At 37.9% G+C, this 20,871-nt stretch overlaps 1 protein-coding gene and 1 long non-coding RNA gene across 4 annotated transcripts; one reads left to right on the top strand and one right to left on the bottom strand.

Moving 5' to 3' along the window:
* Positions 1-11,140: 11,140 nt before the first annotated feature.
* Positions 11,141-14,222, top strand: LOC131768972 (E3 ubiquitin-protein ligase TRIM71-like). The gene has a single exon (XM_059084686.2). The coding sequence runs from the start codon at positions 11,181-11,183 to the stop codon at positions 13,437-13,439; it is 2,259 nt and encodes a 752-aa protein (XP_058940669.2). The 5' UTR covers positions 11,141-11,180; the 3' UTR covers positions 13,440-14,222.
* Positions 14,223-14,384: 162 nt separating this feature from the next.
* Positions 14,385-17,977, bottom strand: LOC136279046 (uncharacterized). 3 transcript variants are annotated; one of them, XR_010716678.1, is made up of 4 exons: positions 17,596-17,977; positions 17,114-17,281; positions 15,645-15,686; positions 14,385-15,368 (listed from the first exon to the last, which is right to left on the bottom strand). It is a non-coding gene; the product is annotated as an uncharacterized lncRNA (long non-coding RNA). The 3 variants fall into 3 exon arrangements; XR_010716679.1 differs by lacking the exon at positions 17,596-17,977 and having other exon boundaries at positions 16,378-17,584; XR_010716677.1 differs by lacking the exon at positions 17,596-17,977 and having other exon boundaries at positions 17,114-17,583.
* Positions 17,978-20,871: the final 2,894 nt, after the last annotated feature.

Here is a 20,871-nt window from a genome sequence, read left to right as displayed (position 1 = left end):
ATGGGGATAATTAATCTACAATCACATTCAGACAACAAATTACTTCTTCTTCTAAAAAAATTTTTTTCACCTAATCTTGAAAGCATTTCCCAAAGAAGCCTCTCTTTACAGTCTCAGTGAAAAGAACATTTTAAAACTTTGAGTCAGTGGGTTCGATTCTGTTCATTGTATAGCCATTGGTTCGCGCTTTAGATTTTCCATCACGCAAGAGAAAATATTGTCACATTTTTTTCTTGCTCACGGTAATCCAAGGAAAAGTATTGGTTGCTTAGCTTGGTTGTTTTTCTTAAATAAATAGAAATTAATATAAGTAATTACTTAATTTAGGTTACGTTTTTGACACGTTTTGAACTTTTAGAGAGAGGCCATTAGAAAAACAATAAGTCAACTGCAAACCGGTGATTGCCATTTTTAATCAAATTCACCAAGATTTCGTTCACAAATTGTCGTTGCTGCTTTTGTCGCTTTTCTGCATGAGCCAAGATGGACAACACTTTCATTTTTCCTTTGTTGTTGGCTATTTTCCTTTCTAATGGCTCGTCCTTCAGTTCACTTGTTAGAAACGAATAATGCTGGTGTATCACAGTTGAAATACACGAAGCTGCAAAGTAAAGTGCAGTTTAACTGATTAATGTTTGCGAGGTAATTGTTTTATTCATGTAAATTACGCAGTGTTTGCCGAAAAAATTATAACTTTAAAGGAGCTACGTCAAGAAAATCTTGGGTTTCTCTTCTATTTTGAATCGCGTGAAAGAATCCAACCATTATAATTCTAGTTTGTTAGGGAGGGAAACAAAAGAGATGTAATTTAAACATTATGATAGTGTATTCATTATTGAAAAAGACACAAAACCTCATTAAAAGTTTCAAAGAGCAAGGAAAATGCGAATCTGTTTCTGTGTGTTAAATCATTTCAGTAGTATACTGTACATAACTTTTGACGCCCGTGAACTGTTTAGTTTGATTTAGTTAGGTAGCTGAGAAATTGAAATAATGACTCAGATGTTGCCGATCACATGGCAAGCTCGTTACATGGCAAAGTGTTCGGCCTTGTGTAAGAATGCATAAATAAACAAGTCACCTTCGCTTGGAGTTGGCGACTGCTTTGAATTTTTATAGGGAAGATGCTCTTCTCCGAATAACATCAGAAGTTTAAGCAGACAGGTCAGCTTCCTGATTTTTTCCAGCCAGATTTTTCCCATAGAAATAGTGAGAGAGGATCTTTACATCTGCGCCGAGCGCTTTGTTAATAATAATAATAATAATAATAAGTCTTTATTAAGCACTCTAAACAACAAACGTGTTTAGTTACAATGATATGAAATCAGCAAGTATAAAACTAATAAACTAACTAAATTACTAACTGAATAACTAATAAGAGAACAAACATCTATTAATAAAGGTCCTTTTGAAACGTTCAGTTCTGACAAGCGGGAGAATATAATTATGGCGCCTCTTACGTAGCGTATCCATTGTTCGCTCTGGTGGCAAAAGGTCATCTAAAGCTGTTGGAAAATCGCTGTCGGTGATCTTGGCCCACAACTTCTTATCTTTTAGAATAATAATATTTTCAATCGAAAAAAGCTCTTTACAGTAGCCAAGCTTAAAAGCTCTCTTGAACAGCCTGTCTATGCGACTCAGATACTTATGATAATACGCGCAGCCCCATACTTCTACAGCATATGTAAATATAGGTAGAATAAGACTGATAAAGAGAAGATGAAGATGATCCAGTTGCGAGTTGGTAGACTTCCTTCCTGTCAGGGAATTGACTGTTGACCACTGACTGTTGTTAAGGTCAATTCATTCGATGCGCGCTGAAATCCACGACTTTAATCGGGTTAAACTCCCCTCCGCAAGCAAATAATTACTACCATGTTTTCTTGTCCGATTTCAAACTGATATCGATGTCACCCCCAACTGCTATATTGTTCACAGTCTAGGATTTTGCATACACAAGAAGATACTATTTAGTCCAGTTAACTCGTAACTATCAGATCACCTCAATCACGGGCAGTTCATTGAAGGATTGAATGTCAAAATTTGTTTTGTTTAACGTCATCAGACAATCGCACAGAGTGTTGTTAAAGGTCTATCAGCTTGGAGAATAATCTTATTTGTGACTCGTCTTCTATTTGTCCAAGTGACGTGTGCTATTTGTCATTACTCCTACGTTAACACCTTAACAAGTCGTGTCATTCATTAAAGGCTTTGAATTTTTTTTGCTTTGGTTTTGAATTATATTCTGACCTCATTCCTGGGTCGTTTGTAATGTCTCGTTCGATTTCTGTAGTGATTTTTAGTGCACCTTTACTGACTGAAGTTTTGGCCAAACCAATGGCGGGTTGAACAATGCCTTTTCATGGTAACACACCTTACAAGGAACAGCGATGGACAAATCACCTGAAGCAGACTCTTAGGGCCTTTTTGCATGGAGGTGGGGGACCCCAGGTAACCTGCCCAGGTGGGGTAACCCGCCTGTCCATATAATTTCTTATTTTATCTTGATCACGTTTACATGATAGGTGGGGTGACCCGCCTAGGCGGGTTGCCCGGTCTGCCAGGTAGGGTAATCCTGTCAGCCAGGGTGACAATTTGCCATGTAAACGTCTCAAGGTAGGGTAGCCCGCCTAGCGAAAACATGTATGTTTAAAACTTTGGACATCTCTTAGCCGTCTCATGGCAGAAATCACCAGAAACTGCAACGGACACACAAGGAGTGTAAAATGTTCACATTTCAGAATATTTAGCGTTGTAAATCGACCATATTTCGTTTCCCAAACTATACAGTATAACGTATTAAGTCAACGGTTCCTCGCGTAACCTAACATCACGTAACACAACGCGTGACGCTTACATGAATAAATACATATCTGTCCGAGAATTAATCTTTCGTCTTTCTCGAGATGTGAGCTTGGGACGCCTCTGCTCAAACTCCTTAAATGCAAGCGCAACAACAACCTCAAGAAACCTCACCTCAGCACCTCGGGGTTATAAGATTGTATGTAAACGCGTTATATTTTTTGATAACGGCTGGGCGGGTTACCTCACCTACCTGGGGTCCCCCACCTCCATGTAAACAAATTTGGAAATCAGGGGAACAGGGACGGGGAGTTTAATTAACGAACCTGGATTGCTGTCAGTTAACAAGGCAGGACACCTGATGGTCTGTGACAGAAAGAATCTCACAGTTCAGCTAGGTATTTGAAATGTGTGCTAAGTTTGTCACAAATTTTGGAAAACAAGCGAGTGGGCTAGGAGAGATGCTAGTTCAATAGGCCATCATCTACAGCAATTGTTGAAAATGGTAGGATAGTTGTGGCTGATATCTTGAACTCAGTTGCAATGTCACTACCGAGTGTTCCAATTTAAAAGGAATCAGAATTGTCCTGCACTCTTTATAAGGTAGTTGTTCACTTTTCGCTCTCAATAATATCTCCCCTTTAACAAGTGTGTTATTCAGTCAGGCAGGAGCAGTTCACTGAAGGATTAAATGTGAAAATTTGTTTTGGTCAGCGTCACCAGATCATTGCACAGAATGTTGTCAAAGGTCTCACCCTGGAGAACTGATAATCCTATATGTGACTCATCTGATATTTGTCCAAGTAACGTCTGCTATCTATCATCACTCCTAAATTAACACCCCAAGAAGGCATGTCATTCATGCATGGGTGTTGCTTCCTAGCCTGTGGACAGCCACCCCTTACCCTCCAAATAATAGTTAGTAAGGGGCCCCTTCTTTATTTTAATTTGCAAGGTAGGGGGCGGCTGTACACAGGCTATTGCTCTCCATGTCTTATTGGGTCTAAATGGCATCAATAAGGGCTCTATAGGTGTCCATGTCTGTCATGGGATTTACTCTTCATCGTACCCCAATTCAACCTCAATCGTTAACTTCTTCATAAGGAACTATCTCCGAGATAAGCCACAATGTCTTAAATTCTTACAGTATTCTGTAGTGAAATGCTTTTCACAGCATAGAGTTACTAGCCTCCTCATTTTTTCTTTTTCATTTGGGTTTGGGACTGGCAATGAGAGAGGTCTGAGGTATCTACTTTTTGTATAAAAGCACAGGTACCATTAATTTTACTTATTCTATATTGTTATTTAAGCTGACCTTGGGTTTGCAAGATTTCTCACTGGTGAAATGATGGCGGCTACTTTATGCGGATCTCCTATATACATGGTTTGTGTAAACTGTTGAGATATTTTGAGTTCCTGAGTTGCATGAATTTTACTACTATGTGTTTCTTTGGGAACTATTTAGAAATACGGTCTCACCCTTTATTTAATAAGTAGTGGTGGAACAGTCTTTGTGAGTGAAAATGGTTCATTTGAAATAATATTGCTGCCATTTTGGACTTTGCAGAATTCTTCTAATTTTTCATTATCTGTAAATAAGCAGGAACTCAAAAAAATAAAACAAAACTACATAGTCAGCAGTTATTGGTATAACTCTGTGTTTAAAGCATTTTTTGTTCTATATTTCAGTATTACTGAATGACATGTGGTCAGAATTCCAATTCCCTTTCACACTTTTGATATATTCATTTACCAAGTTTATTTTCCTTCTTTGTCATTCAAGGCTCCTGAAGTTATAATGTCCAAAGGATATGATGCCAAAGCTGATCTCTGGAGTGTAGGGAAAATTGTTTACCAGTGTCTCACTGGTAAAGCCCCCTTTCAGGTGCTCATTCAAAACCCAATTGTGATAAACTTTATCAATGTTACATAAAATGAAAATCAACTATTTTTTCGATTTTTAGCTGTCATTTTTCTAGGAAAACAGCCCTATGCAGTTAAAAGAAGTTTAATGAAAAGAGCAAATCTGTTTCTCTTGATATGAAAGTACTTCTTGTTAGAACAAGGACTGTGCTGAGGGAGGGGCTGGAGGGCTCTACCCCCTCCCCCTATTTTTTTGCAAAAACAAAATAAATTAAACAAAAATTAATTTAACAAAAATAACGGAGCCAAAAATAGCCCCCCGCCCCCACTCAAAAATTTGCTGCGCAGTCCCTGTAAATGCAATCTGATTACTGCCAACATTTTATCGTGAATTTTCTCTCCTGCTTGAGAAATGGCCACTGCATCAGGTGAGCTTTTAGTTGTCGGTGATTTTAATCCACACGTGGACTCTTCGTGCGATGTCAACGCAGTACATTCTGGCGAATTAATAGCATCTTTCGATTTGAAACAATGGGTGACTGGGCCGACTCACACGAGTGGTCATACCTTGGATTTGATCATTACTAGAAATCAGTGTAATCTTATAAAAGATGTTATGGTTCATACCCCTTTGATCTGTGATCATTACGCTATTTTTATGCATTTCTTATTGCATAAACCACGATTTCCAAGAAAGACTATTCGCTACAGGAAGCTGCGTCCGATTGACTATGCTGAACTCAATGATACTATCATGAGTTCATGCTTGTTTAATGAATCACGGCTTGAATTGGGTTCGTTATTTGATTCATATCATCGGGTCTTGAAGTCTACCCTTGATATATTTATGCCCCCGAAAGGACCCGTCAGGTAGTTCAACGTCCTTGTGTGCCTTGGTATTCAACTGAAATTGATGTTCAAAAGAACATAAGGAGGAAGCTCGAACGTAATTGACGACGTACAAGATTATCTGCAGATAGAGAACGGTGTGTGTTTCAGAACAGTGTTGTTAATGACATGATTGCCTCTGCGAAGCACACATTTTTTTTCATCAGTCATTCAGGAAAACAGGCTAGGAACTTAGGAGCTGGATTCGATCAATATTTAGATTTCAAAGAATACGTTAAAATAACCTGCAAGAGCGCATTTTTCCGCACTCGCAGTATAGCTAAAATTAGGCGATACCTATCCCAGAGTACTACTGAGGCTATTGTTCACGCTTACATAACATCGCGTTTGGACTATTGTAATGCCACACTGTATGGTCTTCCAAAGTATCTGATTAATAGACTTCAGCTTTTACAGAACTCGGCAGCTCGCCATGTCACCTTGCTAGAAGGCAGGAACATATCACACCAATACTGAGGAGCTTTCATTGGCTGCCAGTTCAATATAGGATAGTTTTTAAAATATTGTTGCTAACTTACAAAGCTCTGAATGGACTGGCCCCAGATTACATTAAAGACCTATTGAAGTATAATGACTCTTGTCGCACACTAAGAACTTCAAACAACAGGTTGCTTGATGAGCCTAGAGCGAATCTTAAAACGTATGGTGAAAGGGCTTTTTCCGTGGCGGCACCAAGGCTCTGGAATAAACTAACACTCCAGTTTAGGCTTTCATCATCAGAGGCAGTTTTTAGGGCTAATCTCAAGACTTCTCTTCTTAAGCGTGCATTTGATTTGCAGTTTTTACTTTTTATTTGTAACCTTATTGTATGGTATTAGATAGTGTATTTAATTCCTAGGATTTTAATTTTTACGGTTTTTAGAGTATTGTAAAGCGCCATGGACAATTAATGGAAGATGGCGCTATATAAATGTATTTAATTTAATTTAATAAATTTAGTTTACTAAGGGAAGATATCATATTTATTTCATCCTTTATCAATACTGAGTCTTATTTCATCCATGAATAGTATAGACAATTGTTTTTTGTAACCTCAGTATTCCAGCTGGTACTTCAAACCGCTTAAAGGACTTATTAATTGTGTTATTAAAAGGAATCCCTGTGACGGGCTGGATTTTGGTAGATAATTTTTACATCTCAGTTTAATTTACTGAGAAATTTGTTGAAAAATAGAACACCTGGTAATATGAAGCTGGTTTGTATGAGGTACGAGTAGATCGAGGCTAAGTCATGTATGAGAAGGTGTGATCTTTCTCTAAAAATGATGCTTTTATCTAATATAACCACAAATCTTTTAATTTACTCATGTGTAATCAGTAACTCTAGTGAATAAAATGAGTTACTGCTTAGTTGATAATCTGAGAACAAGACTGAGCACAGAGGAAAGAAGAGAACAGTATCATTTTGAGCTGTAAAATTTCAGCGAGTTTCCTAGGCAGTGTTAGACAAAGTCGCACTTTGAGTACATTATACATCTACACTTGTCCACTTGTCTCCCAAAGAAGTGCAGTATTCTTGTAGGAGGCTTTCACATGGTATTTTTCAGGGTTGGGGGGGGGGGGGGGTGGAACATTAAGAAAGTAAATTGAATGAGATGTTTGTTCCAGAAAGAAATCCATACCTCTGTCTGTGAAAACTTTGATTATTTTGACCCTGATCCTTCTAGTTTGTTTATAAATGTAAAAGCAACCTTCCGTAGTTACTTAAAATTATAATTGTAGAATTAATGTGTTCACCCTATAACTCACATGAGTGACTAAGACTGAATTTCTCCTACAATTTCGCAACAACATCAAGCAGACAGGTGATGAGAATAAAGAAAAATATCCATAAGGGAATTATCAGTTGATCCATTACCAAATTCTCCGAAATGACATCATGAGAATTACATAGCAGACAGTAAGGAGAATTTCTACTGAGATCTTGGGAATGAAAGGGTTAAAAATTTGAAATGGAAAGCTTTGATGTTTTAGACTCAGCTAAATTCCCTGTCCTGGAAATGTCCCACGGATTGGATAATTTTTTAAATTGTTGTGAGTCAGAGTGTTTTCTTTTTCTCCGTGACAATAAACACTCTGGCAATCCTCGTGCAACAAGGTCACCTTCCTATTCCCCAATAAGTGTGCCATTACAATTTAACATTACCTTGTTAAGTTCTTGTGGAGGGGCTGATGTATAGTCTAAACAGCTGTTTAGAGAGGTAAGGTTGTCTAAGTGGTCAATTTTCCCTATAAACTCGGCTCTGATGCTCACAGGATGATTATTTTTCTCTATATGTAGTAAAATAGATATCAAGTTTTTTCAGGGACATGTATCCCCCAGAACAGGGAATTTTATCTGGGAAACAGTATTATGCAACTTACATGTACATATACCAACTTCTGGGCCAGAGACTTTATGTAAATACTAGATTTTTCAAATCTATTTCTTGGCAAGAAACTACTTTTACATTAAAAACCACTTAATGTGAAAACGATTTAGTTAGCCAGATGGATATGCAATGTTAGAATGTCAAGATAACAAACACTTGAACCATTCCATAATTTTGAACAAGTTTCTCTCGTTATTATGAAGTCAAATAAAGTCACCTGTTAGTATCTTTATGTTTCTATTTTTAAATTTCTGAATTTAATTCAATAGAACTTTGGTGCATAAGCCTTGGGTGACATAAGAGTTGATCTTTTTCATCGCATCTGACTCCAGCGAATGATGGCACAGACATTTCCCCTCAAGACCCTCCCACAACTTAATGAATATCAGGACCTCTGGGAACACTAAGTATTTGTGAACTCTCTGAGTTTTGATGAATAGAGAAATATAAAGAGGACACACAATAGCATAATATTTAGTATGTCAAGCTCTGGAGGTGCATGTTTGTACAAACTTCAAACTGCACGGGCAAAAATTCTGCAAATAATGAATTTTTATCGAGGCCTACAGGCTGTCTTAGTTCTGCAAGGTATCATGTGATGTGAAAAGATGGGATAAGTTTCTGTCGAAACTGCGGTGCTGCCTCAGTGGGAGAGTATAACAGGGTAATTTAGCGTTATCAACTGAGTTGATAACGTTAATTGGCCACAGTAAAGAGTTTAAAAGCTGACGTTTTGAGCATTAGCCCTTCGTCCAATCGTTCTAATACTAAATTACCCTGTTATAGTTGTGATGTGTTCCACTGCCATTTTTATCCACTTACTGGATTGTTTATAATGGTAATTGAACTGAGTGGAGTGCAATTTGGGCTCAAATCATTCGCGTGATTTCCAAATCAAACGAGCGCGCAGTGCGAGTTCGATTTGAAATCACAAGTATGATTTCAGACCAAAATTGCACGACACGAGGTTCAATTACCACTTTAATTTACTACATCCATTTTGAAATCACCCAAATACAGGACGTGGTAAGTTCAAATATTTTATTGATGCAGTACTGAGCCGGTCTGAAATTAAATTCATCCATTTTTGGGCGGGAAAAAGTAAGAGTTTTGGAAATAAAAGTTGCAAAATTTGCCACATAATACTCTTTGTCTTTCATTTTCCTGCAATTTGATCGGTTACTTTAAACAAGCCTTGAAATCTGATTGGTTGGTTTTTTTTCAGTTTAGCCACCTCATTGGCTGGAAAAAAGATGCGATTTAAAGCAAAAAATGGTGTGATTCGTGAATAAATTGCACCAATTAGAGCCAATCAGATTACAGGGACCACCAGTGATTTCAAAATGGGTGTAATAAAAGCGAAAATGTGATGACTTGCAAGTTTCTTGGTAGTGGTTGTGTACCTGGAGGTATGGTATGCAGGGTTTAGAAGTGCTAAATTGTCAAAACTGGAATTGGAAAGTTTATGTTTATTGCTTATATTTTATCCTTTTTTGTTTGTTTACTTCAAACTCAGGTGCACCTCAAGGTGCCTACCCCCCAAATGCAGTGCAAGATGATGAGCCAGCTGCTGGGGTTTGTTTGAGAGTACTTAGTGCTGACATGCAATTTAGCTAGCTTGCATATTAATCCAGTGCACAAGATATGGCTGACTAGCTATTAGAACAGCAACACCCCCTCACCAGCTCCCTGTACTAGGTGCTACAGTAATGATGTTGCTTGGGGAATGTTTCTCCAAAACAACCAAATGTGCAGTTCCCTTACCTTATATCTTACCTGCTCTGAAAATAACCATTTCAAAGCAAACAAGTCTGAGACTGCAATAGAGTAATGAATTGGCTGTATATAACAGAGAAGAGTACATAAACCATGCCCTATTTCAGATGTTCTGTATAAGAACATCGCTCTGACGAAGGGCTAACGCTCGAAACGTCAGCATTTTTACCCTTCATGGTGGCCAATTTACGTTTTCAACTCAGTTGTTACCACTAAATTACCTACCGTTCTGTGTAAGAGTCTACCCCTCCTCAGCCTGAGACTTCAGTTACTATTCCTTCCCCCTCCTTCAGAAATTTGTTTCTTTTTAATTCTAACCATTATAAAATTCATCCTAATCAATTAGGGTTTTGTGCTGGTCCCATCGTATGCCCCATGCACTGTGGGCATACGTAAGCGTATGTGAATGGAGTGGAATGGACTTTCTGGTAACTGAGGAGAATACCGGCGATATCTTATTTATTTCTTGGAAAAAAAGTACTGCTGCTCTTATGTGGTGAGCAGATAGGAAAATATTTATATTTTTTTGTATTTGCAATGGACAAGATTTCTCCAGCAGAAGTTAAAAATTGTTAAGGACTTTGTTTCAAACTCACAACAAGTGTTTCAACAAGTGTAGAACCCTCAAGTGACAATCTGAAACGACTAAGCTGCGAGAGCAAATCAGCTCGCGATTTTAGGCGTCCGGGTTTGAAAAGTACTTCGCCTTTCAATTCAATGAAACGGATTGCTGATGAGCCTCTCTCTGCAACGAAGACTACGCCATTGGTAAAGCATAGGTCCCGCGCATCCTTGAATACTTCCCTCCGAACATTTACATCGACTGGTCGGTGTAAAAGCAGTTCTACGAGACTATCGAGAGTCGAAATCGTGGTCTAACGCCAGTACTTTGCCTTGGGGCCCAATTTCAAGTGCAATTGGTCTTTTGCAAACACTACTTTGGTTGGATTTCCAGAAGCGATACTTTTCAGGAACTATTGTGTGGATTACCAAACGTATCCCCTTAAGTACATCCAGTACTGAGGGTTCTAAGGACAAGAGCATTTCAGCTTTGGCTCACTGTTCGCGAGTGCATTTCTTTGATTTTCTTGCAGAATTTAAAAGAGCAGATAAAATTTGAAAATCCTTAAAAAAACTTTGGGGTCTCCTTTCAAACACTAAACAGTGTTTTTTTCAAGAACAGTAAACATTAAAAAAATGGCCAATTTAACAGTAAACGCTAAAAAATATGGACAAATAACACTAAACACTAAACCCCATTCAGACCCTGTGGTTGTAACAGGTCAAGCTTTTCTCAGAAATAACTTGTCTGTAAACAATTCTTAGAACCCAGACATCCACAGGACCTGCCTTGATTGGTCGATATCACTAATGTGATAAATATGATAATTGATATCAAAAAGATTTACTTCAGGCGACTTGAAGTTTATATCTCTACCTTACTCAGTTGTACCCAATCATGGATATTAAAACCTTGCTCGACAATCTTCATGAAGAAGTATCCTGTTCTGTGTGTATGACCACATTTACTGAACCAAAGATGCTGCCATGTTTGCACACTTTCTGTCTTCACTGCTTGAACGGGATTTTACGAAGTAGTGGCCGCCATGATATCATCGCATGCCCTGAATGCCGAAGAGACGTTCAAGTTCCTAGCAGTGGAAACCTCAACGATCTACCAACAAACTTTCGTATGAACAGTTTGCTAGATGTGCTGGCCATCAAAGAATGCCATACTGCTGGAGTGAAATGTGCAAACTGCGACAAAAGTAGCAGACACAGTTCGTACTGTTTTCAGTGCTGTGCGTTCTGGTGTGACGAGTGTATCATTGCGCATAACTTAATCAAAACGAATAAAGAGCATCGAGTTCTTGCTCTGAAAGATTTTGAAGATCAAGACATCGAAAATGTGTTAAAGCGGCCGGTATTTTGCCAACAGAAGCATCACGAAAAAGAGGAACTCAAGTTCTTTTGCAAGAACTGTAATGTTGCCATTTGTAGTTTGTGTGTTGCAACCATCCATGATGGTCACCCTAAGATTGTTCTAGAAGAAGCAGCAAGTGAACGCAAGATACAAGTCAAGTCTGTGATCGAGACACAAAAGAAAAGTATTGAACACAAGAAAAAGGTAATCGCTCATCTTGAAAGACAGTGTAACCAAATTGAAGCGCGAGGCAATGCAGTGAAACGAGACATCCACAAGTTTGCCGAAAACTTGGTCGCAGTTATTGAAACAAAGAAGAAGGAAATGTTAAACAAAGCTGATAAACAAATTAAAGAATCCCTTGGATGTGTGCGAACTCAACGAGGCGAGGTAAAGCGTCGAGTCGAACGGCTGGAAACAGCAGTCGAAAAAGCTGAAACACTTTTAAAACGATGTACAAATGCTGAGATTACACAGATAGATACGTCACTGAATACAGTCTTACCTGAGGAAGTCAGCGATGTTGGAAAACAAGCCGCATCTGATCTTGAAGGTCTTCGTCCATTCCGTTTCAAAGAAAACAAAACATTACTTGACAGTCTTAACTCTGACGGCATCGGCTCATTTCAAACTTATGTGACAAACACTTGCGCTGATCGGTCATCTGCCAAAGGGAAAGGAATCAATGAAGCGATTGTTGGACTTGAATCAAACTTTTTGTTAACAACGAGAAATGCCGAAGGAGAACAATGTTACGATGAGCGTGACTCTGTAACCGTGGAAATAAAAAATCAGCAAGGCCATGACTGTGCGACGGAAGTGCGACTCAAAGATGAGAGAGATGGTAGCTACAAAGTCAGATATTTCCTCAAAGATACAGGAAAATGCCAAGTATCAGTGAAAATAAATGAAGAACACATTTGTGGCAGTCCATTTCCTATCAAATCGAAACCCAGACAGTTCAGACACGTGTTATCTTTTGGAAAACAAGGCTCGTCCGTTGGAATGCGATGCTGTCCATATGGAGTGGCAGTGAATGAACGAGATGAAATTGCAGTGACTGATGGTGGTAACCACAAGGTTCAGGTATTCAGTAGTGATGGAACTTACTTAAGATCTTTTGGTAGAAAGGGTGATAAACAGGGCGAGTTAAATTGGCCTGCTGGGATAGCATTTGATAAAAATAGACGCAGTATAGTTGTAGACTATAGTAACCACCGAGTTCAATTGTTTGATGAGCAGGGTGAGTACCTGAGCCAGTTTGGTGATGAAGGAAATCTTGATCACCAGCTGAAGAGTCCTTTTGGTTTATCTGTTGACAGGAATGGAAATATCATTGTTGCCGATGCGGGCAACAAAGTTATAAAAACCTTTTCTCCCAGTGGCCAGTTTTTGTATAAACTTGGTAAAGGTGAAGGGCAGGGTTTTACTTCTCCTTCTCACTGTATTCAATATGAAAAATATCTAATTATGTCAGACGCTGGTGAAAATTGTATCAAAGTGTTTGATATAAATGGCAACTTTTTGTACAAATTTGGAAATAAAGGGAACAGGGACGGGGAGTTTAACTCACCCCGTTTTTTGTCAGTTAACAAGGCAGGACACCTGATGGTCTGTGACAAAAACAATGACAGAGTTCAGGTATTTGAACTGAGTGGTAAGTTTATAACAAAGTTTGGAAAACAAGGGAGTGGGCCAGGAGAGTTCAACAATCCAACATCTACAGCAATTCTTAGTGATGGTAGGATAGTTGTAGCAGATTGGTTGAACTGTCGCATCAAGATATATGAGTAAATGTGGATAATTAATCTACAATTACATTCAGACTACAGATTACTTCTGAAAAAATTGTTTTCACCTAATCTTAAAAACATTTCCTAAATAAGCTTCTCGTTATACGCTGTAAAATTAAAAGAGTTGATTTGGCCCCAAAAATGGGGCCAAAACGAGTGAGTGCAAGCATTGCAAGAAATTACACCCAAGAGACACTTGTGAGTAAAGCTTCCCTTTAAATGTAAAGCAGCTTATAATTAAGACTGATTTAAAGTACAGAAAATTATCAAAATAAGACAGAGGCAACAAATGGTCCAGTTCCGGCACAAGAATATAGATCTTGTTTGATTTGTGCATATGAAAAACAAAGAGCCTTAGAGCAGCAAAGAGTATTCTTCCAGTGGATGTAAGAATACATGCACTCATATTGCTACTTTAGATATTATCAAAATATAAACTATCAGCAAGTACTACCGCAGGCATTTGCCAAGTCATTGAAAATAGAGGAAACAGTGACAAGAGTCTGCCTGTGCCCAATTTCAAGCAATGCTTGCTCTAAAAAAAGTCAAAATTGCCTTTGACCGATTGTAAGAAAATATAAATGAGCCAAGTAACCCAATGAGAGCATCAAGAATCTTTTCTTGTGAGAAGTGACAAATTACACTTCCCTCTGTTACTATATTCAGGTGATTGATGTATTGAAGATCTCCAACAATTAAAATTTGTGCTGGACATAATCTCTGATTGCTGAATCAACATCAGCTACTCTATGCAATAAAAACAAGTTTTACAACCACATTAAAATCAAGCCAAAGTGCAAAAAGTGCCTGTAACCAGAAAAAAAAAAGAATATATATATATATACACACTTAAGTTAAAGAATTAAAGAGGACGCATCAATTCTCTGTGACTGAGTTTTGTGCCTAAGCGCTTGTCAGAAAAAAAACAGAAAAGTTCTGTCTGACAAGCGCTTAGGTGCGAAATTCAGAGTCACAGAGAATTGATGTGTCCTCTTTAATTCTTTAACTTATGTATACTTAGCTCTGCTACCACAGCATTGAGCACTTTATGCCAAGGTAGACTCTACCCCCACATTTACATATATATATATATATATATATATATATAAATATTATGAGAGGAAAAAAGGACGTAACTACATTTCCCGACAAGCCTGTTTCGTGAATCGCTTCACTCTTCAGGGGTTTATTAAATTTAACCCCACGCGAAAATCGACTTGCAGACTTCCTATATATATAGATATATATATTGTTTTTCTAAAACTATAAGCTAAAACACCAGAAATGGAAGTGGAAGTTTAGCTCAATGTGTGTACTTTGTCTCCCATTCAAGACTTGAAAAACTAATGTATGACTCCCAAAATGTCTGAAAAAAATCAGCTATTCTATGTCCAATATTTATCTAATGGTTTGACAACAGGAATATTTTAAAAAATTGCAAAATCAAAAAAATTAAACAAAAAGGCAAAATTAATACAACCCCAAAGTACTTGAACCTTTGTATCTGGACTTCATTGGCAAATGGGCTCAGAAATTTTAGCTGTTCATCTTAGTACCAAAGTAGCAGTCTTTTGGTTTTGTACCTCCAAAATGGTCACAACTTCATTAAATGCATGTGATGACAAACACACAAGAACAAAGGTCATGAACTTAAAAGGTGAGAGTGATTATTTTGCAACTCTTTAGTTTAAGGAAAGAGATTCAGCACCACAAAATTGTCTCTCTTCACTGCAAGCAGAAGAGGTGAAGCAATAGATTTTTAGACCATACCAATCCATTCAGTTTCCAAGTCAACTTAGTCTAGTATCCTGCTAACCATACAAGGATACTCTGCAAGAATTTTTTTTTTTGCAATCCACTGTTGCTCAGAGTACTTTAGGCTGCTGATGAGATTTCCCTTCTGGGTATCCAATTCTACTGAGGCAGAGAACTGTACAAAAAAACAAGCAAATGAGCAAATTAATTTGTTGTTGGAGGACAGTAAATTTTTGCAACTACAAAGTTGCAAAATATTTGTAAGCAAACTGTGCATAAGAAGTAAAATCACAATAATGGTGATCATCAATGATGTATTTTCACCAAACTGTATATGTACTTATCAAGAAAAGAAATCATACCTCTATGCACTTCAGTTTTAGTTCAGTATTCATGAATAAATAAGGATTGCTTGTAGACTTAAAAAACAAAACAAAGAAAAGTTTCTTACCCTCGATGGTAGTTGGAATTTTGAAAGCCATTCAGGAGGAACCTGTAGGTAGATATTTGTTTTCAAAAAAATTAAACTGTCTGATAACATCCTATCAATTCACTAATTTTTTAATTTACTAGATTTAACCCATTGACTCCTACGTGTAACACGTGCCTACCCAAAAGTTAAAATTTTGGAGAAACCGGAAAAGTAAACACAATGCGCAGTAAAGTTTGACAAATCTTTTTTTCCCAAAAACAAGCTCACGTGAAAGAAGACCATTTAAATAACTTACTATCAACGAGGAAAGCAATAGATGCATATTAAGTTTTTACTCTAAAATCAAGATAAAAGATAAAAATCAGTAAATTTTTGCACACGTGTCCAAAAAAAGTATGCGGATCGGATTTCAAAGTGAATATGCAAATTTATCGGTGTGTGGAGAGATCTCATGTTACATGGAAATTATAAATGAGGAGAAAGACAAAACTGACCAAGGAACGTTTCGGGAAGAAAGCTTTATTCAAAACAGTTCTTGATTTTCTGTTATAACCGAAAAACGTACGAATTTCTTACGTGTGCGAAACCCACGAAGTAGAATTCATCATGCTTAGATCGATGTTTACTTGACTTCACGGCTAGAATATTGCGCAGCGTTGTGTTGAAAATACTGAAAGTTCTACGTTTTAACACAAAATCTTCTATTAAACAATACTTTTTGGACATCTCATTACTCAAACATGATATTTACCGTGCCTTTGAATCTTCATAATGTCTCTAGGCCTCGCTTGAAGTCCGATAGTTTGGTTTTCGCTTTACGGCCCTAATTCGCATCGCTTTAGAGAATCGTAGTGTTGTCGACTCGAAAGCTTATTTTGTCGCCTTTAAGAACGTGATGTCCATTATTTTTCGAGCAGATTATTCTATAGCATTTTTCCTTTTCATTTTGTGTTCCAGAAGGTCTAAAATGGTGGGAAAGGAACAGAAAATCCGACTTGAAAATTTTGAAAGTCGGCCGCGCGTACGCCATTTCTTTCTAGTTGATCATTTCTTGTGAACGCAGAAAATGACGCCTCTGTACTACCCCCTAAAGTTATCAAAATAACTGCGCAAAAAACGGATTCTGATTGGTTTATAGATCCTCTAACAACAGAGGAAGTTTGGAGACAAAATTCTGCTTAGTAGGGGAGATAGGGGGGAAAGCGTCTCTCGCGCAAGTCCCCCACGCGGCACGGGCGGTTACGGGCGGTTCAGGTGTCAATGGGTTAAAAATTGGGTTTACTTTGTTTTATGCATGGTGCAAGTAAATACATATCTAATATATCTCAATAAAAATAAAGCAAATCTCGCCATTTTTGTCCCCGAGATTTGTCATCTTTAACTGACCAACTGGCACCTTGTGTGTTTTCCTTTAGGATATAATCGAAAGAAAGTAATCGATAATGTACTCTTCACCATCCTGCTAAGTTTAATATACAAGAACTTACTTAGACAGTGCTCAGTTCTGTCGCCTCGTCCGTAAAACAGAGATCCTTGGGCGATTCACCCTTTTCTTTCGGTGCCAATGTCACCTCTAAATTTTCATAATCGCTGATGTTATCTGAATCATCAATCGACGTTTGAACCGTCTTAATCGAAGGACTTGATTCTGCACGCTGAAAGAGTGAGAGCCAAAAAATCAGCTTAAGTGTTATGCAAACAAAGACATAGACATAAAAATATCAGTTCATCTTTTCAAGAAAAAGATTAAGAATTGAGAGTGAGAGATCCTAAAATCAGAGAATCTTGAAATAAGTTAAAATCCATCTTGTGCAAATGCAGTATTCGAACTGTAACCGTCTCTATCTCTCGGCGACAAAATTTGATCACGTGACTTTAGTTGCGAAACCGCTGAGACTCAACAAGACTCGGGAGAAGAGGCGAACCATTCATGCGTCAAATTCTCTGGTGGGAAAATTAATTATCGTACCGACGAAGAACTCGTGTCATCTCTAGGTTCAGCGTTCATTGCAATCAATTTCTTGAGCTTTAGAAGCTCCTTTATAATAGGGATGTAGTGCCTTGGTACGTCTGCATCTTGGGCGATGGCAAGGAGATCTTGGCCATCGCAACCGTTTTTTTCTGCAAGATAAGATACGAACAAAGATTAATGGAGCGGTCAAGTTTGTGAATGTAAAGTTGCAGTAAAATACGTTGTTAAGAAATTTCTTTTGCCTACCTTTCCTTTCTTAAGTCTCATTCCATGCGACTGTAGCCAAGAAACAGCCTCTTCAGTGACGAATTCGTTGCTATAATTCATTATTGTTTCCGACGCACGTGGTCTAGGTTCGACTTATGCCATCACAGGCAGCTCACGCTCACGTCTCGAGAAAAAGCCAACGATTAATTCGTTGTGTGACTCGGTGTTCAGTTACGAGAGGAACTGTTGAAAATTTGAACACTCTATAAGGAATAGTATAGGGAACGAAATATGGTCGAAAAAAGAAAATTATTTTTATATTTTCTTTTTATTTAAAAAATTGCACCTCGTTGGGGCCAAATTGGTCAATCTTACTTGGCTCTTAGAAGGGCCAAATTGAGAAAAAGTTCCAAAGTAGAATTCATAGGGGCTAATTCAGATTTTTGAGGGGTCGAAATGGTACCTGTCCCGCCCGTTTTGGCTCAAATAGTCCAAAACGAACCTTGATGGGCCAAACTGGCCCTCGAGAAATTGGGGCCAATTTGGCTTTTGGGGTCAATTTGGGTTTTTTTCATTTTACAGTGTAGTCTCAGTGAAAAGAACATTTTAAAACTTTGAGTCCCTGGATTCCATTTTGTTCATTGTAAAGTTATTAGTTCGCGCTTTTGGTTTGCCGTCACAAAGAGAAATAATGACCCATTTTTTTTTCTCTTGCTCACGGTAATTCAAGAAAAGTATTTTTCTTAGCTTGGTTCATTTGGCTTAAATGAATGGAAATTTATTAACTGTAGATCAAAATGACACATTTTAAACTTTTAGAGAGACACCATTAGAAAAACATTAGGTCAACTGCAAACCGGTTACTGCCATTTCGATCAAATTTGCCAATATTTCATTGACAAATTGTCGTTGTTGCTTTTGTCGTTTTTCTACGAGCTCAGATGGACAACACCTTCATTTTTCCTTTGTTGTTGGCTATATTCTTTTCTAATGGCTCGTCCTTCAGTTCACTTCTTATAAACGAATAATGCTGGTGTATATATCAGTGTAGAGTTACATAGAGTTATTTTCGCAACTTGATTGTTTTATTCATGTAAATCACGCAAAGTTTGCCGAAAAAATCGTAACTTTAAAGGAGGTACGTCATGAAAATCTAGGGGTTTTTTCTGTTTCTGAAAGAATCCAACCATTGTAATTCTAGTTTGTTAGGAAGGGCAAGCAAAAGAGATGTAAACATTATGATAGTGTATTCATTATTGAAAAAGAAACAAAAATTCATTAAAAGTTTCAAAGAGCAAGGAAAATGTGAATCTGTTCCAGTGTGTTCAATTATTTCAGTAGTATATTGTAAATAACATTTGATGTCCGTTGAGTGTTGAGTTTGATGAGAATTTTCCGAGGTAGCAGCGAAGTTAAAAGAATGACTCAGATTTTGCCGATCTCATTGCAAGCTCGACACATAACCAAAGTGTTCGGCCATTTGTGGAACAAACAAACCACCTTGGCTTGGAGCTGGCGGCCGCTTTGAATTTTCGTACAGAAGATGCAGCGATAGGACGAACTCACCAACGCCCAATTCTTACTCTTCTCTGATTCACATCAGAGGTTTAAGCAGGCAGGTCAGCTTCCTGAATTTTTCCAGCTAGATTTCTCCCATGGAAATAGCTAGTGAGGCTCTTTACACCTCTGCCGAGCGCTTTGTTAAGGTTAGTTCATTCGATGCGCCCTGAAATCCACCACTTTAGGTTAAAATTCATTCCGCAAGAGAACAAACACAACCATATTCTCTTGTCCGTTCTTAAACTGATGTCACCCCCAACTGTTATATTGTTTACAATCTAGGATTTCGCATATATAAGAAGACACCATTTAGTCCTTTTTTACAGTCGAATCTCGATTACACGGACCTCTATTATCCGGATTTCTCGATTATCCGTACTTTCTCTGGTCCCAATTTCTTCATGAATATTTATTAGTCATGATCAAGATCCTTAGCAATATTCTTTTTAAAACAACAGCGTTTAAAAGTGATTAACTCATTAGCTTAGGGTTGCTTTGTTGCTAAGTGAGATTTCACGCTCGTTCGGAGTGGTATACAAGATAAACAAGCTAACAGCGTCGTGAATGTTTCTACACGGTCATCATGTCCTTCAAGCGTAAGCGATCCGTTCTTTCAGTCTATAATTTTGCGATTAGAGAAAGGAGAAAAAGGAACTAATTTGTCTGCTGAATATGGCGTTAGTACTAGTAATGTTGTAAAAGGTCTGTCAGCCTGGAGAATAAGGGCCTATCCGCACTGGCAGACAAAACTAGAATTGTCCCGACAAAATCAAAGGACAAATTTTGTCATGACAAGTTTTTGTCTCCTCTGTTGCATCCGCACTGAAAATGTCGAGGCTGTCAAAAAGCTGTCAAATTCAGTTAAAAGCAAAAAGTAACACCGATATTATATTTCATTGATTCAATTTAACTGTGCGCGCCAAAACATCAGACGTTTTGGCGAAATAATGTAACATATTCAAATTCTTCTTGAACACCGTAGAAGACGGAGACGCCGGGCAAGTCGTTGGTCCTCATAGGGTGGCACATTCCAGCGTCTGATGTGCTCATACGACTGCTCGCTGTAATTCGCCAATGGATTAAAACTCCAATTACCGGCATTCATTTAAAGTTAAAGTTGTAAACTCTGCGGGTTTCGTAACGAAGGAAAACTACTGCAATCTTCTGGTAAACTGAACCCAGTTCAATTACCACACTAATGGCAGCGTTTACGACAAATGATAGACAAGTTCATCACGGTTTTTTTTATTTAGTAGATTTTTCCAAGCTTTGACCCGATACAAATTTTGTCAGCGGTGCTTTTGAAAATTTGTCCACTTCGACAAAAAATTGCCAAGTCGCGACAAACCATCCGCACATGTTAAATGTTGGTGATGACAGAAAATTTGTCTAAATAAACAATTTTGTCGCTAGTGCGGAAAGGCCCTAATCTTAAATGTATATGTGACTCGTCTGATATTTGTCCACATAACATGTGCTATCTGTCATCACTCGTACATTATCACC

The sequence above is a fragment of the Pocillopora verrucosa genome, chromosome 2, assembly GCF_036669915.1.
Source record: "Pocillopora verrucosa isolate sample1 chromosome 2, ASM3666991v2, whole genome shotgun sequence".
In the NCBI taxonomy this organism is placed as follows: Eukaryota; Metazoa; Cnidaria; class Anthozoa; order Scleractinia; family Pocilloporidae; genus Pocillopora; species Pocillopora verrucosa.
The sequence above is the reverse complement of the archived record's forward strand: the minus strand, read 5'-3'. Positions and strand labels throughout refer to the sequence as shown.